General features: G+C 44.5%; 10 protein-coding genes across 10 annotated transcripts; 6 read left to right on the top strand and 4 right to left on the bottom strand.

Moving 5' to 3' along the window:
* Positions 1-384: 384 nt before the first annotated feature.
* On the bottom strand, positions 385-1,719 carry FA14DRAFT_119699 (RabGAP/TBC; the record flags this gene model as incomplete). Its single annotated transcript, XM_025496362.1, has 2 exons — positions 385-427; positions 503-1,719. 2 exons carry the CDS (start codon positions 1,717-1,719, stop codon positions 385-387), a joined length of 1,260 nt encoding a protein of 419 aa, XP_025357859.1.
* Positions 1,720-2,658: 939 nt separating this feature from the next.
* On the bottom strand, positions 2,659-6,877 carry FA14DRAFT_187648 (uncharacterized protein). The gene has a single exon (XM_025501616.1). It carries the CDS (start codon positions 6,738-6,740, stop codon positions 2,784-2,786), a length of 3,957 nt encoding a protein of 1,318 aa, XP_025357858.1. The 5' UTR covers positions 6,741-6,877; the 3' UTR covers positions 2,659-2,783.
* A 125-nt stretch (positions 6,878-7,002) lies between these two features.
* Positions 7,003-10,091, top strand: FA14DRAFT_159558 (uncharacterized protein). The gene has a single exon (XM_025498270.1). It carries the CDS (start codon positions 7,282-7,284, stop codon positions 9,826-9,828), a length of 2,547 nt encoding a protein of 848 aa, XP_025357857.1. The 5' UTR covers positions 7,003-7,281; the 3' UTR covers positions 9,829-10,091.
* On the bottom strand, positions 9,763-10,668 carry FA14DRAFT_187646 (Pre protein translocase Sec Sec61-beta subunit; the record flags this gene model as incomplete). Its single annotated transcript, XM_025501615.1, has 4 exons — positions 9,763-10,249; positions 10,336-10,452; positions 10,522-10,582; positions 10,662-10,668. The coding sequence occupies 4 exons, from the start codon at positions 10,666-10,668 to the stop codon at positions 10,153-10,155; spliced, it is 282 nt and encodes a 93-aa protein (XP_025357856.1). The 3' UTR covers positions 9,763-10,152.
* Positions 10,669-10,966: 298 nt separating this feature from the next.
* FA14DRAFT_176843 (uncharacterized protein) lies at positions 10,967-11,686 on the top strand (the record flags this gene model as incomplete). Its single annotated transcript, XM_025500696.1, has 1 exon — positions 10,967-11,686. The coding sequence occupies one exon, from the start codon at positions 10,967-10,969 to the stop codon at positions 11,684-11,686; it is 720 nt and encodes a 239-aa protein (XP_025357855.1).
* Positions 11,687-13,114: 1,428 nt separating this feature from the next.
* On the top strand, positions 13,115-15,631 carry FA14DRAFT_116639 (uncharacterized protein; the record flags this gene model as incomplete). The annotated part of the gene is made up of 2 exons (XM_025496187.1): positions 13,115-13,981; positions 14,141-15,631. Coding segments are annotated over 2 exons (2,358 nt in total), but the record flags the coding sequence as incomplete, so codon positions are not given.
* A 167-nt stretch (positions 15,632-15,798) lies between these two features.
* Positions 15,799-16,926, bottom strand: FA14DRAFT_119768 (zf-DHHC-domain-containing protein; the record flags this gene model as incomplete). Its single annotated transcript, XM_025496372.1, has 2 exons — positions 15,799-15,974; positions 16,020-16,926. 2 exons carry the CDS (start codon positions 16,924-16,926, stop codon positions 15,799-15,801), a joined length of 1,083 nt encoding a protein of 360 aa, XP_025357853.1.
* A 1,321-nt stretch (positions 16,927-18,247) lies between these two features.
* FA14DRAFT_15594 (uncharacterized protein) lies at positions 18,248-21,179 on the top strand. The gene is made up of 2 exons (XM_025497796.1): positions 18,248-18,302; positions 18,531-21,179. Exon 2 carries the CDS (start codon positions 18,531-18,533, stop codon positions 20,769-20,771), a length of 2,241 nt encoding a protein of 746 aa, XP_025357852.1. The 5' UTR covers positions 18,248-18,302; the 3' UTR covers positions 20,772-21,179.
* Positions 20,952-22,207, top strand: FA14DRAFT_176839 (uncharacterized protein; the record flags this gene model as incomplete). The annotated part of the gene is made up of 3 exons (XM_025500695.1): positions 20,952-21,160; positions 21,247-21,869; positions 21,936-22,207. 3 exons carry the CDS (start codon positions 20,952-20,954, stop codon positions 22,205-22,207), a joined length of 1,104 nt encoding a protein of 367 aa, XP_025357851.1.
* A 333-nt stretch (positions 22,208-22,540) lies between these two features.
* FA14DRAFT_187640 (uncharacterized protein) lies at positions 22,541-25,187 on the top strand. The gene has a single exon (XM_025501614.1). The coding sequence runs from the start codon at positions 22,674-22,676 to the stop codon at positions 24,900-24,902; it is 2,229 nt and encodes a 742-aa protein (XP_025357850.1). The 5' UTR covers positions 22,541-22,673; the 3' UTR covers positions 24,903-25,187.
* The last annotated feature ends 2 nt before the right edge of the window (positions 25,188-25,189 follow it).

Genomic DNA, 25,189 nt, shown 5'->3' with positions numbered 1-25,189 from the left:
CCGATGATTTGTATGATGACATGTATCTGTTGCCGCCGGGCAAGCCAGTAGGAACAAAGAAGAAGCTATCCAAACAAAGTGTTTTGGACAAATCCTCAAAGAAAGAGCTTAAAAAATCTCTGGGCAAGGGAAACCTTGTCATCCTTTCTTCGTCGGAAGAAGAAAATTGAATCAACGAACAGGATGAACACGCAAACAGCTAGAATCAACCAACACCAAGAATGAAGAAACCTCAAGAACGAACAAACCTCAAGAATCAACAAACATTAAAATTACTCACTCTCGTTCCATTGATTTGTATAATTACCACATATCTCACTCTCCAAAAAAGTCTCAAATGTATTGAATGAAGTGTTAGTCATTGAGTTCATGATCTACATGCGATCAATTGGTCAGATGAGCGGTTCCGCCAAAAAGACTCTTTTTTCTGTATCAAGAAAGGCAAGTCAGAAAAGAAGAGGTCAGTAAATGGTTGAGAGCTATTCCCCCTTTTCGTACTCACACAAATGCGTCTGCGAGCAATAATTCAGTTTCTTTTGCGGACCAATTCTGGGTAGGCAAACTTTGCAAAAACATAATGATGCCCTGAAAGTCCATTTGACGTAATTCATCGCTCCAACGATCCAAGAATGCAGCACAAACGAAAAGGTGAAATTCGGAAAATGCATCTGGTCCTTCTGCCAAATACGAATCCCACATTCGAACGATATTTCTAACGCTCATTTCTCTCATCAATAAGCAATTCATCCATCTAAATGCGAATTGCATATATTCCACATTTTGATCTTCCAGATGTCCATGCAAGGCAGGATTGATTCGAGATACTAATTCGCCCATCCTTCTAACTTGCCGTTGAATTCCAGGCTGTGCAAAGATGTAGTTGTCCTGAATGCCATCCAAAAGTTTCGATAGACACCAGAACGTATCCGCTTCTAGAGCCTCTAAAGCAGCAGGCGGTAAGAGCGCAATGTCATACTCCTCAGGATCTGTAGAGATATAAGCGCCTAAGAACACTTCAAAGAATGGTGTTGCTAAGTCATTGATACCTTGCACGTAGCCGCTCGCCGGATGTCTGATGGCCCAAACATAAAGAATACGCTCTAATGCCCTTTGCGTCACTTCCCTTTGCCATAGACGGATGCCCGGATTTGTCCTAGGAACATCAATATGGATTTGATGCCATATCGCCTGATCCAATTCTTCTGTACCCCGTTGAAATGCGTTCCGTACACCACTTACGTATTCTGCTCGTTTGCGTGCCAAAGCTTGTTTTCTCATCGCTTTGTTTGGAGGTAGATAGCCTAGCAACAACATCCATATGATCGGACGTAGATCATCAGGCACTCCGGCCCAAGCAAGTGTACGTAATTCATCCATTCGAACAACATCTTCGTTCAAGCACTTTATAAAACCAGCTTTGCGTCTTTCCGATCGTATGCTTTGCCGTCTTTCCAAATTAGCATCCGACAAGACTACTACTTCGCTACCAGCAGGAACATCTAGCGACCTTGCATCAAATTTATCGGACGATGCCGGTAAATTTGTCACGATTCCATCAACCGCAACGACGGCATTAGCGGCGTCTAATGCTGTTTGTGTGTTACTACTCTCTGCTGATCCATTAGATGGTACGTCACTTGCAATTTTCGGGACACGCTTTTGTGATGAAGATCTTGATCCATTGATTGCATTGGGTCGGATAGACAGCCTACTCAACATCTCTGTCGGATCCTGTAGAACATCTTCTAGATCATCTTGTATCGCTGCTAACATGTCTCTATGTAATGCTTCTCGCTTAGCTTTTGGTGATTGTTCCACTTCTTCATCATCGATAGCTGAACCAGATATTTGAGTATTGCCTGTGCTTTGTATCGGTGCAACAGCTTGAGCACTTCCTGTACTTCCACTTCTTTCCACCATCATCCATTGTCCTGCCGTTTGATGGGCAGCTGAACTAGAAGTGCTTACCCTTTTAGTAGAATCATCTTGAATTTCACGACTATTCCCCCTTCCTTCCGATCTCATTCCATTAGAGCTAGTTGCATATTCTGACGAAAGGGTTGAATACGGATGAGGTCTAGCAGGCGGTGCGTGCCTTTGAGGTGATTTTGACTGTTGTATTCCACTTGTCGGTTCTGTATTGATAGTACGTCCATTTGAGCCGGTTTGGGATGATCCATCCAAAAGTTTTGCAACAGCTGAAGAAGACGGTCCTGATGTTTGTACTCTACTGGCTTTCACGAAATCTTCATCATCTGAATCAATCTTCCAAGCATCATCTTCCCATGTAGTTTTGGTAGGAGATCGAATATGCTGTTGTTGCTGTTGTACATTATTACGACGAGATGACATTTTCGTATGCTTCAACAAGATCTTCTCATTCGGAAAAGCAAATCATCGATCGCCAATATGATTGTTTGATCGTATGTGTAAGTAGTAAAGGTTGCCTTGTCATGCAAAAGGCGTGTGTCTGTGTTTGTGATACGTTAAACACGTATTAAATAAAACGGCACTTGAACAGTCTGCTTTGATAAACGCCCTTAGTGTTGGAATGTGTTGGTGGTGGTGATCTGTGCGTGTTTGGCTGAAAATCAAGAATTGTTGGAAGATGGTATTTACTTACTGGCAAGGAATGGCTTATGGATATACATCAAAGATGTCATATTCTCTGCTTTTTTGGGTATGGTACAAAAGAGATCACAAGATGATTGAGAAAAATAATAATACAATGAGTGTTGTTGTGCATGATGCTGTTCAAATGACTTTTTCTGTTTTCTATTGTTTTATGGACGTAATAAAGCTTCAGGAATAGGTCCTTCAGCATTCAAACGAGCATCACCTCTGTCTGGAAGAGCGTTTGCTGGTTCAGTTGCTTGTCCGTTGCTTTGATCTCCTGATGCATTCTCGCTAGAAAGGTTTGCTTGATAATTTTTCAATTCAGTAGAAATCAAAAAATGTTCATCTTTCAAGATGTCCGTCCAACTATTCATAAGGTTGGTAATATTTTGCAATAGTAAGCTGACGGTACCATAAGATAGACAAATGGCATAAATGATAGATATGTTCGCTGCTCGTAATTCTTCCGCTGCGTCTTTATTGAACTTTGCAATCAAATGACATGCAAAAATCGGTACTCCGATTGCTAGAGCATGAATACTGATTGCAGGTAAGAAAGCTTTCTTGATCATCGTCATAAGCTTTGGTTTTCGCCATCCACCATTTTGTACATCAAGCAAAGCGTACATAGGACCTAAAGTATGATTAGAAAGTGATCGCATACTTGCGTTTTCCCAATCAGGTCTAAATGTACGTCCTCTACGTATGCGAACGACCTCATAGGCTAGATGTTGTTCCATCAAACCCATAGACCAAACATGAAAGAGAGAAATGTCTGGCATACGAGCTGATCCGGTAAATATCCGTGTTAAGCCGTTGACATACATTTCCACAAGTATACCCAAAGAAGTGCTCGTCACAATTCCAAACAAAAAGATAAGAGCGCATCGTTGAAGGAATCGACGGACATGCTTGCCAAATCTTCGAGTTGCGTTACTACTTGTTCGCATTTTAAGGTACATCCGCTGCAACTTCGATCCAACCGTATGGGAGATACCGAAAACACAACAGCCGACGAACCATGCAAGACCATCATGCATTGGCGCATTGTGCTGTTGTGCTAATGTTACATTTCTTGAACCTTGCCATTTGATCACTTGAATCGTTGATCTTCCGATTAGCAAAGGCGGCAAAAAGATTGTGAGTAGAATAGTGCACAATGTCAGCCAAATGGCAACAAAAAGGGTAATGATCCTAGCTCTGAATTGGTCAGGTAGGTGAACAACGGTATACTGGGGCTTCTTTGTCGTCACTTTTTCGATAGCTTCAACTTGTGCCTTCATTGCTTCCTTTCCTCTGGCTTCGATCGGTTGCCCACTTGCATCAGTCCTAATCACTAGTGGTGATGACATGATAGCATGATCATCTGCTGGCACACGTCCATATCCTCCCCAAGCAATGGATCCTTTCGTAGTGACTTCATTCTCATCTGTTAATTGATCTTGCTCAGCAACGACACCAATCGATCGCAAATGATCCAATAACCAACCTTTAAGGGAGTCCCAAGAATTGGTGGGCACTTCTTCATTCGGGTAACGACCGCCGATCAGATACGACGATATGCTCAAAGCATGAGCAGTTGATCTCCACCACCTTTTTGCTGCACGTTTGAGCCAATGTCCAGGGAACCATGCTTTCGCAGCAACAGGTAAAAGAACAGCAATTCCTACCAACTCAAAGCCAACGCTGCTAAACGTTTGATGAACGTTCCAATTCAATGGCAGGATACCATACGTCGTCCAAGCAACAATTCGAGTGCATAAGCCCAAAGTGACGGCTAAAATACTGCTGTAAATTATGCCACTAATTCCAATCTTGCGTAGTTGTTCCAGAGATCGACGTTCGAGAATGTCTTTAATCGGATGAAAGTTTGGATCGCCCGCATCACGAACGAAGCATAATACACCTGGCCGCACAATACTACGAGTATGGGCCACAAATTGAGCCAATGCAAACATGTACAAAGTTCCCAAAGACCAAAGCGTAAAACATACGCTGAAAGGCTTGCTTTGAATGAGAGCAATACGGGAATGAATGGTAACACCTTCCCACAACGGGTGCAGAGATAAATCCGTCAAAATACCACAACACAACGGGAAAACGACCAATTCGAGAACGATGAATCCCAGCACCTTGAGAACGACGATTTGTTGATCGACAAATGTCTTCAAAGCTCTTAGATTCCATCGGATATACACATCGGATAATCTGTTTTGAATTGCCAATCCTATCAGCCAGTAGAAGTGTCCAAGACCGATACAGAATGCTCGATCAGAGCTTGTTCTAGCATATGTCTTTGCATCTAATTCTGAGTATACTTGCCTTGACGATTGGAGTACATTGCCTCCTAGAGCAAAAAGTGTCGTCTTAAGAGCTTGACCTGGCCCTGTCATTCCACTTGCATCCTTCACAGATAGTACTACGGCTGCTGAATTTCCAGATCCGCTCCACCACTTTCGCAATATCGAAGGAGCTCCCCTCACTAACGCTGGCCCTGCCGATTGACTCTTTTGAGCGCCGTAAAGCGAAACAAAAATTGACTTGCAGTAATCTACCATCCAGTCAACGAGGGGATCGGTTAAGAGACGTAACAAACGAACAGGTAAAGTTACCAGTTTAGCCATATTGTGACCAACGCCGATCGTGCGACCAATGCCATACGGTAGAGCAACGAAAACTGTCAAGATGAAGCTACAAAGAACAAACATCATCGTCATATTCGTGATCAAATTGATTAGAGGACCTCTCATACCAATTGCTTCCATCATTCCTTCTAAGTCATCTTCTAATCTCTCTCCGTTTTCGCCCTCGTCTTCCCAATCAGCAGCATCGATGTTTGGTGCAGGGTTTGCCAAATTTTGATTTCCCATCACGATTGGTGGAGGTCTGATTTGTGGTTCGCGAGCTTGTACCTCTGCTTGATTTATGTTCTCATTGCGGTCCTCTGCAGGTCTGAATAACTGTTGAATGCGTCTGTCTATTTGTTCGGCTTCATTGTTGTTTTGATGATCTTCGTCTTCCTCATTATTGAGACCATTGAGGAAATGATCAAGCTGAGCTTCAAAGTTCGGTGCTCTTTGCTCTCGTGCCTCATGCCTCTCCTCTCGATTTTCGTCTATCGAGTTATCATCGGAGCCTGCTGTAGCCGCATTATTGTCTGATACATCAGAATCGTCCTCTTGCTCACGATGTCCGTTACCTTCCCTAAGATGCTCTTGAGGTACGACAACATCTTGGAAAGGATTCCCGGCTAACGGGGCAGGTTGCTGATTGAATGCTGCGATAGGTCGAACATCTTCAGGTCGGTTGGCTGGGAAAGCAGGAGCTTCTGCAATAGCTGGTCGATTGACAGGCGCTTGGGGAGGATTGGGATCGAATTGAAGACCATCGACTTGTTGTGGCATATTTTGCAAACACCATTCTCTGAGAAGAAATAAAGCGACAAAAAGAACCACGACAGCGCATGTTAATATCTGTCCTTCAAAAGTGTCGTGTGCTAACGTATCGAGAATGCGACGATAATCAGCATGATTGAGCGTTCGCATGATCAGCTTATCCAGAAATAAAAGAGGGAAAGGTATCCGAATCGTATCTGGCGAATGTTGTTGGCTGTCTGCATTGCTACTGATAGCAGTCAATGTGGCATTCGCTGCTGAGAAGACTGAAGTTGCAAGAGACGATGAATCGTTGGCGGTCATTGATGCATTAAGACGGACTTGAGGCGTTGGTACATCATTACCAGTGATTCCCCAGACCAGCGCGTCAACTGTGAAGAAGTGTAATCGCCAAATGTATAGATTGCCCAATGGAAGCAAGGCTAACCATGCTGTTCCAACGAATACAGCTCGTAAAGCGAATCGAAAAGCTTGTAAGATTTTCAATATCAATCTACGGATATAGAGATATAGTGGTAATTTGACTGGCATAGAAGGTGAGTATACCTTGTGAAATCGAAGTTCAGTATGACATAATTCGCATGATTTCTTTTTGCTATGCTGTAGCCACTCTATTAGACAATCTTGATGTACTTTTGCAATCGAGCCGCTACATTTACAGGGATGATAGAGGGGTGTATCCTCTTCTGCTCCCGTTCTGCAGATTCTACATGTATCTCCTTCATCCATCTTTTCCCGACCTTTATCGTTGCCTTTTGTTGTGTTGAGGATGTGATCATGTAAGAGAGAGAGAGATGAAAGGCACCGGGCGTTGTGATAATATGAATAGTCATCACTCCGCCAAAACAAAACCAATGCCCGGACGCACCTCTTTCAAATTTTACGAGAGACACGTGCAGAAGCCTATAGAATTTTAGAGTATGAATATGAATATAGCCTGGGCGCAGGCAGAATACAATATATGAATTGGGGGTGTCTGCGCATTGACGATTAATGCGGTAAAGTACACACATACACATACACATACACAAAGGCTTGTGCACCACTCAAATGTGGACTTTACTAGCCGCTATTTATTTGTTATTGCTGTCGAATAAGGAACATCCTCTTACTTGCTCTCATTGCAATCAATTCGGTAATAGCAAAACAAGTATCAAAAGTCAAGCAAAAGATTCGTCTATCTTGTTTGGCCTTCTGTAATTGTTTTTCTCACAAAGATTTGGTCCATTCATATTGTTCAACATCAACATCGAAAGAAGGAAAGTAGGCCATGACAACGGTCATCGGTCCTCCCCCAGGATTAGGGCATCCGCAAAATGAATCGGGAACGAAAACGGACAAGAGACAAACGGAAAATGAAAGAAGTTCAAAAACATATTCTAGATCGCTTTTGTTGGCTTTAAGCAAAAGTCCATTGGTCAAACCTCCTTCTGATATGCCTGAATTAAATCAATGGTATGGTGATTGGGAACCCTATCATCCTAGATTCCAACATCACGGCCAACATGCACCAATGGGAAGTTTCGTCAAATCGGATAAATATAATCGTGGTGAAAGAGGATCAAATGCTGGAACGAATGCAATTGCAGCTGAAGAAGGTAATGGAGGTAGCATTGCAGGCGGCGAATATACTGGTCATCCGGGAGGAAGAAGAGCAGATCGGTTTGGAAGAAAGCCAGAGTATGGTTCTACCTATCCATCCACTTCTGATCCTGCAGGAAGAAGTGTAGATGCTAGAAAGCTTGCCCAATCAGGCAAGAATCCGTTTGGTCAAGTTTCTTCTTCGGGTGCATTCAGACCTGCCGGAAGGGATCTTTCTGGCCTGTCACCAGGCGGATATGGCCCTGAAAGCCCTGGAAACGATCGTAGATTCGGTGTGATGGGTAAATTTGGTCGTGATCGCGATGGTCCTCCTCATTCGCCTATGGAAGAACGCGCTCGTCAAAGGATGGGAAGTACTGGCGCAGACCTCGTTAGCGGTAGAAGAAGACAGATTGGTGCTCAAGGAGAAGATGAAGATGACGAATGGGAAAGCGTACCCCGTTCACCCGAAGCAGATCGTAGAAATCGTCATCATGCTGCTGATGCGGCCGCTGATTGGAGAAAAGGAACTTCTGTACCAAATAGCGCAGGTCCAGGCAGGCTGGGTGCGAATCGATTGACAAAAGAAAGAGAATTTGGCGGTCGTAAAACTGCATTCCCATCATGGATGGCAGATGACTCTGAACCTGCATGGATGGGCGCAGATGGTGAAGGTCAAGACAGCATCGGAGGTCAAAAAGATCGATTTGATGAACATGATGATATCAATGTGGATGACGTGGATGTTTCGGGTATGGACAGCATTCAAGCCTTCAAAGTGCGAATGCGAGAGAAAGAACGTCGAATGCGTGAACGGGAAGAAGGCATGAGTGGTAGCAATGACAAAGAGCATTCTAACAATAGTCTCACTGCAGGTCTTTCCTCAGGTCCACCGCCTGGATTAGCACGTACAGAAGATGTAAGTACAGGCAGCTCAGGCGTCGGTGACAGATCACAAGCAGCACTTTTCGACAATTTCGCATCTTCGGCCAAGCAAAGAGCACAAGCTAAACAACAAGAGGCAGATCTTAGCACTTCATCTTCTGCTGGAGATGTAAGCGTAGATCCTCCAGGTTTACCAGGCCGTACCAGTCGATTTGCTCGTTTCTTTGACGGAAAACCTCAAGCTTCGGCTCTTGCTGCACAACAAAAGCAGATGGAAGCAATGAAAACTACCATGGGTACTTCTGAACAGCAAGGTCAACCATCGCCTAAGCCTCAGAATCACACTGCTGAAGCAAATCCCGAATCACCCGCCCCCACAACTGGTTCCTCAGTGAGCATGGCTGATCTGTTCCGAAGCATGACAGTAGGAAGGCAACAGCAGCAACAGCAACAGTACCCTCAAAACGAACAATCACCATCCGCTTCTCATCAACCACCTCCTGGTCTGCGGCGCGATCATAGTGACGCAGATGTACAGGGTATGCAAAAGATTATGGCATTGTTAAACGGTGGTGGTACTCCCACTAATGATCAAAACCCAAACAGAAATCAGTCCTCCGAACAAGATGATCGCCAAGGACAGCCTTCCGGCCCGCCGGGATTAAATTTGAGCGGTAATAGTCTCGGCCAACACGGTTCGCCTAGCCATAGCTCTGCTTCACAATTGTACCGATCGGATAATGCAAGTATGGGTTCACCTCAGAGAAACAGACATGATAATGCCAACAATGGTGATAGACACCATGAAGCACAAAGTGGCCCGCCACCACCGCCTCCTGGATGGCGTGGTCAACAGCCGTTATATGGACCTCCTCAAGGATTCGGCATGGACCCACGGATGATGGGCGCAGCACGATCGCCTGGTGGAATGAGTGGAATGCCTCATCTACCACCACCTCCTCCACCACACGCTGCAGGAGGAATCCCACCACCGCCTCCGGGAGCGGGCTTTCCACCATTTCCACCTGGAATGAGACCCCCAGGGCTACCACCGCTACCACCTCAATTACATCAACAGCTGATGGGACTACCGCCTCACGTTCAACATCAAATTATTGCCCAGCACTTCCATTCTAACCCACCACCACCGCATATGTTCCCTCAAGGTATGCATATGCAAGGCGGACGTCCAGGCCCTCCTCCTCAAGCACAAACACCTATGCAATTTGGCGGAAATAATGGTGGAATGGATAATTGGCAAAACAATAGCCCTGTTTCGAATCATACTGATAACCAAGGTGCAGCGCATCTTATGGCACTTTTAGGCCAAGGAGCAGGTGGTCAGAAATAAGAAGTGCGGCAGATTTTCACGCAAGGCCATGTGTAATGCTTATACGATATAACACAGATCCCACATCAACACTCCCATAATGATCTATCTCTCCTCTTTTCTTGAAGTGGCACTGATGGTTTTCACCGGAATCAATTCCTTTGTACGACTTTTGTTAAGCGCATATTCATGTTGAATGTATCTTTTTTTTGTTAATGTTGTACACACTTGCACTATTTAGCTTTCCTTCTGGAATTGAGATGATCAAATGATATTGTCGTACAAGAATACAAGTGCTTTCTGAGCACTGATTTGAGACTAGTAATGAATGGATGGCCTTGCCTTTCACTTTAGGAAGATACGTGCCAATTTTGATCCGACGTGCAACACCACCACAGAGAAAACGAACGAGATTGCCAATACCAAAACAACGACGGGATCACTGTCGAAAGGGGCAAGAGATGACGAGATGATAGAGGGTGAGAATTGTTTCAATAAACGTTATGTGTGTATGAAATGCATACTCACACTGTAAGACCTTTGTTATCATCTGTGTATAATTTCATCATTGTGCTCGAACTGCCTCCTGCGCCTGCAGCACGGGTACTGTTCGGTCTTGTAGCCGCTTGTTGAGCAGCACGTCGGCTGTTTGTAAGAAAAAAAAAAGAAGATGTAAGTCTACAAATAACGATCAATGCCATCCGTCCAACATACCGAACTGTATTTGAGTTGCGTGCGGCTAGGGCAGCCAAATTGGCTTGAGATGTTTGTGCTCCTTCAGACTGTGGGGAGGGAAAGAGAGAGGCCCATTTCGATTAGTATGAGTTTTGTTTTTGTTTGTTCCCAAATTGTACGTACCATAATTAGAGATTGAGGATATGGTGGTGGTGGTTTAGTGAATGCGAATCAAGATCTGGAGAAAGTCTATTTTGCACGACTTTAAGCCAGCAATCTTCTTGACCTCATAGTGTCGTCGTACAGGCAGGCTGGCGTTCTCTTTTAGCTCATGTGCCCGCGCGGCGCTGTAGGTAAAGGCAGATCAAATTATATAATCAACATCCTACTTATATGCACAGACAAATAAGAAGATCAAATTTTGTGGTCATGATATCTATTTGATGATCACCAAACAGTATTATTCAACGCTCTGATTGACAAGATGTCCAATTCGACAAGAATACGACAATTCATCACTCAAGCACAGCCATACATACAACAGCATGGCTTCACTCTACGTTCCATTCGCGCTGCAATCACTTCGGGAAAGATTACGATTGACAATGAAGAGGAGCTTGCTGTTTTGTTCCCCAATCAGATCGAGATCTCTAAGCAGCTTCTCACACAATTTGATAAGGAAGGTTTAAAAGTGGCTTCTTCTTCACTTCTTCCTTCAGAGTCATCACATCCGGATAGTGAGGAAAGGAATGCAGGAGACAGACGAGCGATAGAACAGGTGGAATTGCTATTGGCAGGAAAGCTATTACACAGCGTACCTTTTCGAGAGCATATAGTCGATGCATTAGCAGTACTCACAGCCGCAAAAGATCGACAAGCATTCTCTTCTATACCGACGCCACTTCCCATCATGCAAAGAGCATGGCAGGTAACAGATGAAGCGATTCATATGGCAAAATGGAAAGGAAGGCTTGGAACGGATTGGTATACCCATCGAACACGATTAACAAATGCTTTCTTGATGGCAGAATTACACCTTCTCAGTCCAGATTTTCAAGGTGATGCACATCAATCCGTTCATGTTTTACGTAGACTTGCAAGACCGCATTCTGTCTTTGGTACACAAATGATCGAAAGTGCATCACAATGGGTCAATTGGGGTTCAAGAGGATGGCTTGGAATATTTCGAAGTGTTGGATTGTAGAATATAGCAGGTGTGATTGTATTATTGAATGTCATCATTAATAAATGCAAGATGGTCTTTGCACATTGTAATGCATTCATTAGTGAGCATATACACAGATCAATGCATCTGTAAAGAAAGCACTGCAATCGGCAATGCTGTTAATCGTTGTTGATTTGAATGAAAGAGTCAAGCGAGGGCGGGAAAGCGGGAAGGGCAAGAATTGTGTGTGATTGTCTCAGTTTCGAGAGAGGGTGTACATGCTCTTTCATGCTAAAGTGGGGCTAATGATTTGATTTAATTTCCCCGCTAAACGCACAGACTGAGCTAGAAGGGTGCATTTGATCAGTGCGGTTTCTCATTTGGATTAGCATGAATGGATGTGAAAGGATTTGTTTATGCTGTTCATATGCGTAAAAGTGGCACACTTCATTAATCAAGCCGAATGAAAATCAATGCCGGTACTTTGGCTAAACAGCAAATGAATATTAGCTCAAGGGTCTGCTCATCGTTTTTGATTCCTATCTTCCATCATCCTTCTTTGTAATCATTGCAGACTTCATCATCATGTCCTCCGCCAAGAAGCCAAGTAAGAGGAGCATCTTAGGTTCAATGAGCAGTAGGCCAACATCAACAAATTACAATGTCGTTGAACCTGTCAACCCTGAAGTACGTCAACCGGGTACGATCAGAAATCGTTCTGGCAGTTTATTAGCAGAAAATGATGAAGGTGATTCAAGCATAGCAAGCGGAGGTACTTTTGGACGTTTTAAATCATTCGGAAGAGCAACAAAACAAAGATCTGGCAGTGAAACAACTTCCGTTCGTTCAAGTCAAGATTTCAGAAAGACAAATTATAACAAACGTGCAAGCAGTATCCCACTTTCAGCTCAAGGAGATACAGAAGAAGAACCTGTGCAAAATCACACTCAAGATTCCGTTCAAGAAGCTGAACAACCAGATGCAGAACCTCATCAAGATCAAGAAAGCGACATTCATCCAAACGATCAGCAAGAACAAAAAGCGGTAAATGGAACAAGTGCTGAAAGTGGCATCTTTGGTGATCTGGACAAAGATGTTCCAAAATATGATCTAAAAGATCCTTCTGCAAAGACAAACGGAAATGCACAAAAAGAAGAAGAAGAAGACCAAAAAGACAGCAACGGTGGCATAATTGCCGCTGCAACTGGAGGAGTTTCTGCAGCTTTGGCCGGTGCAGGTGCTTTGCTCGTTGGTAAAACCGAGAATGGCGTTTCAGCAGACAAAAGCAAAGATCCGGAACACGATCCAGAGGTACCTGATGAAGATCCCGAACAATTTGATGATGCTAAACCTGCTGATCATGGTGATGCAACAGCTTTGATTGATGAAGAAAAGAAGACTTCAAAACAATCCAAATTGCAACCTTCTTCCCGCAAACGCGGCAGACGTCCCGATCCCGTCAAACCGTTGACGCCCGTTCAACGACATTACCTTTTAAAAGCTTTGGTATCCATCCAGATGCAGATGGAATGGTCTGAATTGGAAAAGTTAGGCGCTTTGACACAATACGGATACCCTTTCACAGCCAATCGACCAAAGTTGAAGAGAGTCAAAGATAAATCTTTGCAATTGGAAGGAGAATTCGCAAAAGGAGAATTTGCCGAAGCTGCTGATGATCCATATGCCGATATTGATGAAGATGAAGCAAGAAGGCAAGAAGGTCTAATGGAACCATTGATCCTTCGTCATATGTTCCACGTTCATTTGCACACATTTCCTGGCTTGGATAGAGCGCCGGAGAAGTACTGGCAAAAGCGTATTCAGCCTTTCTTTGATGAAATGGCGGCAAGAAATTTCAGTTCTTCTATCGAACGGTCCGAGACAAGTGCTCGTCATTTCTACACGTTGGCGATGACACGTTATCTCGGTGGCTTCTTTGCTCGTGGTGTTGGTGTCCGTGGAGAAGGGGAGCTAAAAGGCCCGGGAAAGGGTGAACCAGGAACGGGAACTTGGAGAAAGAGTAAAGAGTGGGGTAAAGGTACGGTCAAGAGAGGATTGGATAAACCTGCACGTCCCGATGGTAAACTCATGGAAAGAATCGATAATCTATTCGATGGAGCCGAAGGCGAAGTTTGGCGAAGAGCCCATAAAGAAACAACTCGAGTAAAGAAGGATTGGCGTGCATTCAAAGAATTCAATATCGAGCGGGAAACCGGTATAGAAGAGACCATGGCTTTCTTGGACGTTGGTAACTTGCGTAATTTGCCGCCGCAGTACAGAAATGCGGAAGAATATGCCCGACATCATGCAGCTTACATCTTCCATACCCTTTTTGTCAATTCGCCAAACGCTGATAGCTTCTACAATATCTTGAGAGGTATCCATCTTTTATTTCCATATTGGGGTGCAAAACAATTACTCAAAGTTGCCAACGCTCAAACGATGATTTCGGGTATACTAAACTTGCTTTTAGCCCGACCTGCAGGAGCCAAGTCATTGGTTCAACGTATTTTCGTTTCTGTGATCGGAGGACAAGCATCGTCAATTAATAAGGAGTATGTTCAACCACTAAAGAGGGAAATCGCCGATACCGAATTGACTACGAAGCTGGAAGATTACGTCAAACGTGGTAATCGTCCTGAACGAAAAGCGATCGCCAGTCGCGCTTTGCGCACTGGACAAGATGTTCTGGCTACAATCTTAATCTATGCAACTGGTCCTCAATTAAGTCAATCAAAGAAGAATGAAGTTTTGGACTTGCATGATTCGTTTGCAAGCAGCCCATACCGTGGTCAATTAGGCGCTGCTTATCCTGATTCAACGCCGATCGCAAAATCTGGCGAAAAGCCAAAGATCGAAAACTGGACAAACGATCGTGATGAACAAAAAGATGCGAAAAAGTATGCAATGCTGAAGCTATACTTGCGTGAATTATTACACAGACGCGATCGTGAACAAGCATGTCAAATGGCAAGTGGAAGTTTGTTACCTCAAATCATTAAAGAATCTTTGGATACCGTCTTTTATGGTCCCATCAAAAGCATCGCTGAACATAGCGATTTGAGCGCTCGATTAGGTGATTTGCAAAACTTCTTTGACGATATCATTAAAACAAAGAAGAATTCGCAAAACACATTACCCGATTGGATCGCCTTAACGGCTCGTCATGAGAATAGCTTGTATTTCTTATTCCATGAATGTGCGGCAATCATTGGACCATTTTCACATTGGTTACAAGGAGGATCGGATTTCATGGCATTGAGTACAACTGATCCTAATCATCCTGCCAACCGGAAAGCCAAAAATGTTGAAGTGAATTTGGAAGCGTTGTTGCAAGATGATACGTTGACGGAAGAAGATGTACGTGGAATCGTCAAAGAAGCCGATCAGCTTGCCGAATATGTCAAGTGGCAAAAAGTATGGTATGAATTGGAAATGCGAAAGAATTTCTTATTGGGAACAGGAGCTGCAATTCCACAGAGTGGCTTATGCGCAGACGATCTCCCAAGCAAGTCAATGCGAGACAGGATCGAAGATGTTGATGGTTTACTCTTAGAATTGTTACAAGAAGAAAGAGTTCAAGCAGAAGACGGAACTGTAAAAACCGACGTTCGCGGAACGGAAATGCAAGATTTCCCATGGGCATGGTTCGATGCCGTTGATCCTCTTCATCAACATCTACAAGGAACAGATCCAAGTGCGATTTCATACGAACCCAAGACCGCTTCCGCCCAAATACCATCGTTCAAGCATACCCGCAAAGCTCTGGATGCATTCCAATTTGCACTTTTAGAAAAGTTGCCCGCTTGGCGGGAAGGTGATGCAAAAGGTGTTCCCGCAACGCCTGCCGCTTTACGCAAACCACAATCATCTTCTGCTTCCATTCAAACTGCAGCAGCCAAAACACCTAGCGTTGCTGGCGGTCAAACACAAAAGTCTACCTCGAAATCTCGATTCAAGATTCCCTTTATGGGCAAGAATTGATCTGCTTCCCAAAGATTCACTGTACATGCTTAATTGCTTACACATAAAATTGCTAGAATAATTGAAGAATGCAAATGAATGGCATTGTGGGTATATTAGTAATGAGATTGTTGAGATGTAGCGATGGCAATGCTCAAAGGGAGGGAGACGATATCATGCATCATGCTTTAACTCGGGATTGGTTGACCTATACGTGAATGATGGCTATTATTGTCTGGACTTGGCTTTCTTCCATCAATATGTGTGCGTCTATAACGATCCATCCAACTGTCTGCCGTCATTGGTCTTAATAATGCTGCACGTACGTTTCGTAGCATACTTTGATAAGCAAACGGGTTCGGATCTCTGCCTTTGACACCTAAATCAAAGCAAGGTAAGATTCGTGCACAACAACGGTTCAATGCACTTGGCGGTGCAATTGATCCTCCTTCACCTGCTTCTTCGTCATAACTTGGCTTTTCGCTATATGCTTTTGTCGTGTTGATTCGAATTTGTTCAACCGTTGTGCGATTTAAACAGATTAGCCGAATATGATAGCAAAATAGCGTTGTTATCGGAATTAAGACTGCGATTGAGAGGAAGAAAATGACCGCACTCAGTGGAGTCGTTTTGAGAGCTTGCTGGAATGATTTCCCTTCTCCGAATCCTCCTGCCGGTAAGGTTGTCTGTGGCGATCTGGTAAGACAATAAATGTGTAAAACACAAAAGACGATCGAGATACAGGCACACAAGATGCTCGCGATCAAAAAAGCGAAAAAGGTAAAGTAGTTCCTTCGTCCGATACATGTGTTGAGAAAGGTACAATGATGATCGATATTCTCCACGCAATTATCGCAAACTCTGCAATGACTGCATCTTGGAGGTCTATATGTACCGCATGTATCGCACCATTTGACCTGGAGATCCGTTCCGTTTCTCACTCGAACGATCCGTGGTAGCGGAACGGCAAGAGGGTCACTCGTATCGATATACTGACCGTCTTCGCCTGCTCTGCAAGGTGGGTCAGGATCCAAATCTCTCGGGATCACACCCGGATCTCTCCAAGCTGTGACGCACATGCTTGTGATCGCGACAGCAAACAGGTACGCAAAGACAATCACAGGCGCAGGAGAAATATGATGCCAGGTATACGGTGCAACGAAAATGAACCAAAGAGCAGGAAGTGCAATCATGACAACCAAGCTGGCAAGGAATGGTAAAGGATTATCGTCACTTGTCATAATGAAACCTGCCAAAAAGAATCGATTTGCTCCTTGATGTAGCTTGTATCCTTTTTGACCTGTTCTCCGAATCATGGTTGCAGTTTTGGCTTGTTGTGTTGTAGAGTTTGGTCGACCTCCTTTCTTTTTTGCCTCTTTGCTATGCAGAGATGTTTGTGACACGTCTGGTTTTCCACCTTGGAATTCAGATTTTGATAACAAACCATCTCTACTGGCTTGTCCGCGTATCGATCTACCATCACGACCGTCATTTGCTGAAATGATGGCAACATCAGCATCCAAGACGCTGGTATGAGCAAGTGAGGCACCTCTGCTGACCTGATGCTGTAATCTTCTTTCTTTTCCTTGACCATCAAGCGGTACAGGATCACCTCTACCCGAAGTCGTTTGTGTTTCCGTACCAGTTTCAGTAGGATTATGATATGATGAAGGCAGGTTTGTCATCGGTGTTCCGGGAGAATAAGATGCTGATGAGATTGCATGAGGAGGCTTTTTAGGCGCAAAGAATGCGGCAGAAGGTAGAATTGATCCTGTGCTTCTGCCAATCGTATCTCTAGCAGGTAAGAAAGTGTTTGCATCATGAAATTCATCGTGATCTCTGCTCACATCTCCACTCTTTCTTCCTCCGTATCCAAAAGAAGTACGAGATGCATTTGCAGTTCTATACTCCAATCCTGTTTCTTTCGAAACACTTTCTCCTAATCCTTGTGCTATATTTTGATCAACATCTACCGTACCATCTCCGTCTGAAAGCGTTTGTGGCTGTGATGCTTGACGGGAACGTTGAGAAGCGGAACTTGGAGAACGATAGAGTGCGTTTGCCTGTCTATAACGATCATCTTGTTGTGCAACTTTGGCTGCGTCAATATTATTTTTGTAGTAAGAGGATGTTTGTGGTAGTGATCCAGAAGATGAAGGTCTTGATCCACTCATTGTGCACAGGGTATGTCGAATAGGTGTGATAAGGGAGATGATGGAGCAAACAAGCACAATTTGTTCAGAGTGTCATTTCTCGTCGTTCGATTCCTTTCGTCTGTTATGTATGCTAATGATGATGATGATCATAAGAGTGAATGTATGCAATATCATGGGCTCATCATAATTTATGCGTTCGGATGCCGTATAAAAAGAACGCCCTTCTTTGTTCTTGAATGAAATACGCTAAGGCACCATTTAAACTAAAACGCGTTTAATGCTCGCCTTTCCCCTTGCTTAGAGGCTGCATAGCCGCTTTGACCTTTCTTGACTGTGCTTTTGTGCTTGTTAATTGGCTGCAGGTAGAATATACGCGTATTGTTTAGCATTGTACGCTTTTATACACACGTGAGCCTAGCTCCCAAGAAAGTCTCGGGCCAAAGATGATCTTGTTAGCTTGGACCATCATCCATCAATGTACCTTGTGTGATCTCTTCTGTCAAGATCGCATATATAGCACTGAGAAAGAAGAAAAGGTAAGTACAAGCAAACAACATTTACAGCTTCTATTTCGAATGCATGCTGGGGATGAAATAATAGAATTCAGAACGTCTACTCGAATAGCTCTGTCAACCCTTGTGGTTGATCAAGGCTAATGCCGACAACGCTCTTTTGCACTACTGACTTATAAAACAAACAATCATCAATCGTGGCAATAGCAAAGCTAACAAAATTGTTCCTATGGTTCATTACAGTGCATAAAGATGTCCGACTTGCAGGCAAACGTGTCTAGCCTTCCGGAGCAAAACATTTCGGATGGGAATCAACCCGATCAGCTAGAACCGAGCGCATCCACAGATGTGGTTCAACAGCAAGAAGGTACAGATGGTGTACAGATACCTGAACACTCAACCACGCTGGCAAATGCTCAAACGGATGCAGATAAGCAACATGAAAGTGTGGCAAATGAAGTTGTACCAGAGCAATCAAGTGTCACAGTGAAACAAGAAGAACCGCAGAAGCAAGCTCCAACAGCACAAACTACATCAAATGAAGAAGCAGAGGAAGGCGAACTTGAGCAAAATGGTTCCGCCGATGTTCTAGAAGCTGCAGCATTAGAGTCTCAATTGGATGGTGACAAGCAGGCTCCAATAGCACAAGTTACATCAAATGAAGAAGCTGGGAAAGGTGGACTTGAGCAACAAGGTCCCGCCGATGTTCTAGAAGCTGCAGCATTAGAGCCTCAATCGGATGGTGACAAGCAAGCTCCAATAGTGCAAGCTACATCAAATGAAGAAGCAGAGAAAGGTGAAGTTGAGCAACAAGGTCCCGTCGATGTTCTAGAAGCTGCACCATCAAAGTTTCAATCGGATGGCGACAAGCAAGCTCCAATGGCACAAGTGACGTCAAATGAAGAAGGAGAGGAAAGTGAATTTGTGCAACAAGGTCCCGCCGATGCTCAAGAAGCTGCAGCGTTAGAGTCTCAAACGGATGGCGACATTCATCTGAATGGTCATGCTGCTGGGCCTTCTGGACGTGCCGCCCCAAGTGTACGACAAGATGAGATGTCACGAATTCGGAAAGAGAATGAAGATATGCGGTTGCTATGGCTTTCTCTACCCTCTCACGATCACCCTTCGTATTATTCGGACACAGACGAAGAGAATGCCAGCAGTGGTAGTAGTTGTGCTGCAGACGTTCTTTTGCCAAGGAGTGTGGCAGGACGGGCACCCTACTTGAACGGCGATAGGGTAGGAGAGCACTCTTTGCGGCAAAAGCGAAAGCAAGATCAATGGCCTGATGACGATAGAGATGATGAATCGGATTTGAATGAAGAAGAAGACGCTGGAAGGGACGTCAGCCAACATGAGAAGCAATATCGAATCGGCAATCGTGGAAATAAGCTAAAGAAGAATTCCAGATGGGTCCGCAAACACAAGTTAGGAACAGCCACCGATGCAAGAAACGAGAAAGATATCACTGAACGCTTCACTGATCGATTAAAGGCTTTACAAAGAACACAGGTAGAATCAATGCTCAACAATGCTCCAGGTCCATCACTGTTACCGATCGAAGCGGATATGCTGGACGGCAGCGATCGATTGCTGTTGAAAGATCTTCACACTCAACCGTTCATAGAGGAGACTTCGATCTTACTTGCACCTCAACTGCTTAGGCCGATCTTGTCTACCCGTGCCCTCTTGCAGAGTCATACACTCCGTCATACTTTCCGAAATCCCCACATTGGCGCTCTTTCGAGAACAGCTTTGGATTTACGAGAAAGCGAGAGTCAAATCAGTCGATCGCTTACACGTTGTTTAAAGGCGATGGAGGAAAGGATACCGAACAGGGAGCTAGCTCTGGTCAATGGAGATAGTACGCACCTCAATGGTATCCTTCCCGGCCAAACAGACGGTATGTCAAATACTAGAAGCTTGGACAAAGAGATGGAAATTGATCCACATGCAGTCGGTGTTGAAGGTACACAAGGCACTGACGATGAACTCAATCCTTCCTTTGCACAATTGGACCGATTGTTTGTCACAAAAGAAGGTTTACCGATCCCATTTGGCGGTCAAGCCGGTGAAGATGGAGAGATTGAAATGGCAAGACAAGGTTTGAATGGCACTGAACAACAGACCATCTTGACTGCTGATCAACAACGTGAAGTGATTCGAGCCGCACTTGAATGCTTACACGAATTAGGAGGAGATTCGTTGGAGTACGTTGAACGTTTGGAAGAAGTCCGATCAAGGCTGGCAGCTGTGAAGCAAAAGAGACTTAAAGTTTGGAATGCATTGAGGATCTGGGCTTTGAAGCGAGAAGGTGACGATTTTGAGAATGATATTAGACATGGTGCAAACGAGAACGATGCTTTAACAGAAGCTGCTGCTGCTGTTGCTACCAACGCAACGTCTTCATCTAACTCTCGTCCTGGTACATCCGGGCAAGCAAAGACAAACGCTCCAGCGAGCGGCACAAAGAGACGAAGAGTGGCTGCTTGAGGAGAGATGGCGCTACTACACCAAACCAGAAAGGGACGTCAGATGTATCCCAGTAGAAAGGAGCGTCAGATATATCCCAATAGACAGGAATGCCAGAGATGTCCCCAACAGAGTGAAACGTTAGAGGTATCCCATCAGAAAAGAGCATCAGAGATATCCTATCAGAAAGGATCGTCGGAGATGTCACATAAGAAAGGATCATCAGAGGTATCCCATCAGAAAGGATCGGTGGAGGTATTTCATTGGGAAAAATCGTCAGAGGTGTCACACAAGAAAGATTCGTCAGAGGTATCACAGCAGAAGGCACCGTCAGAGATACCACATCAGAAAGGATCGGGAGAGGTGTCACATCAGAAAGGAGCGTCAGAGATATTCCATCAGAAGGCACCGTCAGAAATACCACATTAGAAAGGATCGTCAGAGGTGTCACATAAGAAAGGAGCATCAGAGATATCCCATCAAAAGGCACCGTCAGAGATATCCCATCAAATGGTACCGTCAGAGATATCCCATCAAAAGGCACTGCCGGAGATATCCCATCAAAAGGCACTGCCGGAGATATCACATCAAAAGGCACTGCCGGAGATATCACATCAAAAGGCACTGTCAGAGATATCACATCAAAAGGCACCGTCAGAGATATCACATCAAAAGGCACCGTCAGAGATATCACATCAAAAGGCACCGTTAGAGGCATCACATCAAAAGGCGCCGTCAGGGATATCACATCAGCAAGGACCATCAGAGTTATCACATCAGAAGAGATCAGCAGAGGTACCACATCAGAAGGCACCGCCAGAGATACCACATCAGAAAGAATTGGGAGAGGTGTCACATCAGAAGGCACCGTCAGAGATACCACATCAGAAAGGATCGGGAGAGGTGTCACTTCAGAAGTCACCGTCAGAAATACCACATTAGAAAGGATCCTCAGAAATACCACATTAGAAAGGATCGTCAGAGGTGTCACATTAGAAAGGATCGTCAGAGATATCCCATCAAAAGGCACCGTCAGAGATATCCCATCAAAAGGCACCGTCAGAGATATCCCATCAAAAGGCACAGTCAGAGGTGTCACATCAGAAAGGATCATCAGAGGTGTCACATAAGAAAGGACCGTCAGAGATATCCCATCAGAAAGGAGCGTCAGGGGTATCCCATCAGAAAGAATCGGTGGAGGTATTCCATCAGAAAGGATCGGGATAGGTGTCACATCAGAGATGATCGTCAGAGGTATCCCATCAGGAAGGATCGGTGAAGGTTTTTCATTGGAAAGGATCGTCAGAGGTACCACACAAGAAAGAATCGTCAGAGGTATCACATCAGAAAGCACCGTCAGAGATATCACATCAGCAAGGACCATCAGAGTTATCACATCAGAAGAGATCAGCAGAGGTACCACATCAGAAGGCGCCGTCAGAGTTATCACATCATAAGGGAACGGCAGAGGCACCAATCAGAAAGGATTGGGGTTCCACATCAGAGAGAAACGGCAGATGTATCACATCAGAAGGCACCGTCAGAAGTATCGCATCGATAAGGATCTTTAGATGTATCGTAAGCCTGGAAGTCTGTCTAAATGTTTGTGCAGTGCATTAGCACTCCGTATTCACGTGTATAATAATTTATATCGAGCAAATACAAAAAGTAGCGTTTGTATCTGGATTGCGCATTTGACTTATACTGATAAGGTGCCTTGAAATTGAACTTGAATACAAATTGTAAGAAGAAGGTGAGAAGAAGTACGGTTCTTGTCAAATGATGTGCGCGCACGAGAAGCTCACAAATTTAAGCGGATACCTCGTTGGAAGCAACGGAAGAGGATCGTGATTACAGCCATCATCTTTGAGAAAGTTGTCTCTTTGCAGGATTCGCATCGGATAGCTATCAGCATCATTCAATATGAATCCTAACGCTAGATCGTTCGCTTTTAATCCAGCGGCACAAGGTTTCATGCCACCTCAAGTTGCTGCCCAGTACCAACAGCAACAACAAGGAGCAGGAAATCAGCAACAAGGAGAGCAACAAAATAATGAAAGTCAACAACAAGCCGGAGCTGGTGGTTCTAGTCAGCAACAACCTTACTACCAACAAGGTGGTTATGCTGGCTATCCCCAACAAGGCGGATACAATGCAGGGGGATACGGAGCGCAACAAGGTCAAGCTGGAGGATTCTATGGCGGTAAGCAGGGAGGATACTACCAACAAGGAGGGTACGCACAACAACAATACCAACAAACTTCTCAACAATCACAGCCTGCTCCTGTTCCACGTGCAACCGGTGGCTTGCCTCCAAAGCCATCTGCAGCTGATCCCGATCGCAAGCCTGTTGTAATGAGCTTGGGCGGTGGCGCTCCTTCGACGACAAATAACGACTCAGTCCCGAAGAAACCAGTCAGTATCTCCATTGGCGGACCAAAGAAGGACGAAGCACCAAAGAAGCCAGTCAACATCTCTATTGGAGGAGCTGCTGCTACTGCTGCCTCAACACCCGCTCCTGCTGCAGGCGTTGCAGCAATCAAGAAAGAAGCTACATCCGGCACACAGAAAACCGCAAGCCCACCAGGATCACGCTCAGAATCACCTACACCTGTGACGGGATCGACAGCTGGTGCAGCAAAAGATGCCAAGACGCCAGGATCTGGACAAGCAGCCAAAAAGGCAGCAAAGGTTGATCAAAAAGTGGAAAAGAGTGAAACAAACGCTGAAAAAATTTTGCAAGAAGCCAGCAAAGCTACAGATGAAGAGACAATGCGGGACCTGTTCGGCGATAAAGTTGACGATATGAAGTCACATCTGAACATCGTTTTTGTCGGACATGTTGATGCCGGTAAATCTACAATGGGAGGTCAATTGTTGCATTTGACCGGAATGGTGGACAAACGTACATTGGAAAAGTATGAACGGGAAGCCAAGGATGCCGGTCGTGAGACATGGTATTTAAGTTGGGCTTTGGATTCCACACCTCAAGAACGTGAAAAGGGAAAGACTGTGGAAGTCGGACGTGCTTATTTCGAAACGGGAAAAAGACGTTACACGATTCTTGATGCTCCAGGACACAAGACATACGTTCCAAGTATGATCAGCGGTGCTGCACAAGCAGACGTGGCACTTTTGGTGATCTCAGCACGTAAGGGTGAATTCGAGACCGGTTTCGAACGTGGAGGACAAACACGTGAACATGCTATGTTGGTCAAAACTGCAGGTGTTCAACGTTTGATTGTTGTTGTAAACAAGATGGATGATCCAACGGTCCAATGGGATCAAAGTCGTTTCGATGAGATCGTCACCAAATTGACGCCTTTCTTGAAGGGCAGTGGTTTCAACCCAAAGACTGATATCACTTTCATTCCTGTTTCAGCATACGCTGGACAGAACTTGAAAGATGCGGTCTCTAAGGATATCTGCTCATGGTACTCTGGACCTCCTCTATTGCAATACCTTGATGATCTCAATCTTGGCGATCGTAAAATTTCTGAGCCTCTCAAGATGCCAATCAGCGAAAAGTACAGCGATATGGGCACAGTTGTCGTGGGCAAGATCGAGGCAGGAAAAGTCAAGAAGGGTGATAATCTGCTCTTGATGCCTAACAAGAGCAATGTCGAAGTGATGGCCATCTTCAATGAAACAGAAGATGAAGTTCCAGCTGCCATCTCCGGTGATAATGTTCGAATCAAGATTAAAGGTGTTGATCATGAAGATGTTAGCGTCGGTTTCGTTTTGACAGATTCTTCTAAACCTGTTAACACTGTTCGTCGTTTCGAAGCACAATTGGCAATTCTAGAATCGCGGAATATCATTTGTGCAGGTTATAGCGCAGTGATGCACGTTCATACAGCAAGTGAAGAAATCACACTTCAAGCTCTATTGCATTATTACGATAAAAAGACGGGAAAAAAGAGTCGTAAGCCACCACAATTTGCCAAAAAAGGAATGAAAATCGTCGCTCTGATCGAAACTGCAGCTCCGATCTGTGTTGAGAGGTTTGCTGATTATCCACAATTGGGTCGTTTCACAGTTCGTGATGAAGGAAGAACGATTGGAATTGGAAAAATTACCAAACTTTCTCCTAATATCGAAGAGATGCCTGATGTACAAAAGATGGCAATTGCTGATTCAGCAGCACCATAAGCTTGGAATCTTGAATGCATTCCTTTAATGACAAACATGCTAGAGTGCATTGTATACTCTTGCAAGATATAGGTGTAATTTACCAAACTATCGCACTTAAATGATTGCAGAGATCAGTAGGAATTTTGTATTGTCTTGAAAGAGCTGATAGATCACCACTTGCAAAGCGGGACGTTGCTGCAGAGTTTTCAATGGATAAGAGAGGTTCCTCTTCTTCTCTAGAGTCTGCCAATATTTGCTTGTAAGAGCCCGATGAATGCGAGTGTAGAGACATCATGAATGAAGAA

The sequence above is a fragment of the Meira miltonrushii genome (assembly GCF_003144205.1).
Source record: "Meira miltonrushii strain MCA 3882 unplaced genomic scaffold FA14scaffold_1, whole genome shotgun sequence".
Classification (NCBI taxonomy): domain Eukaryota; kingdom Fungi; phylum Basidiomycota; class Exobasidiomycetes; order Exobasidiales; family Brachybasidiaceae; genus Meira; species Meira miltonrushii.
Note: the sequence above shows the minus strand (reverse complement) of the source record. Positions and strands in the feature narration are given on the sequence as shown.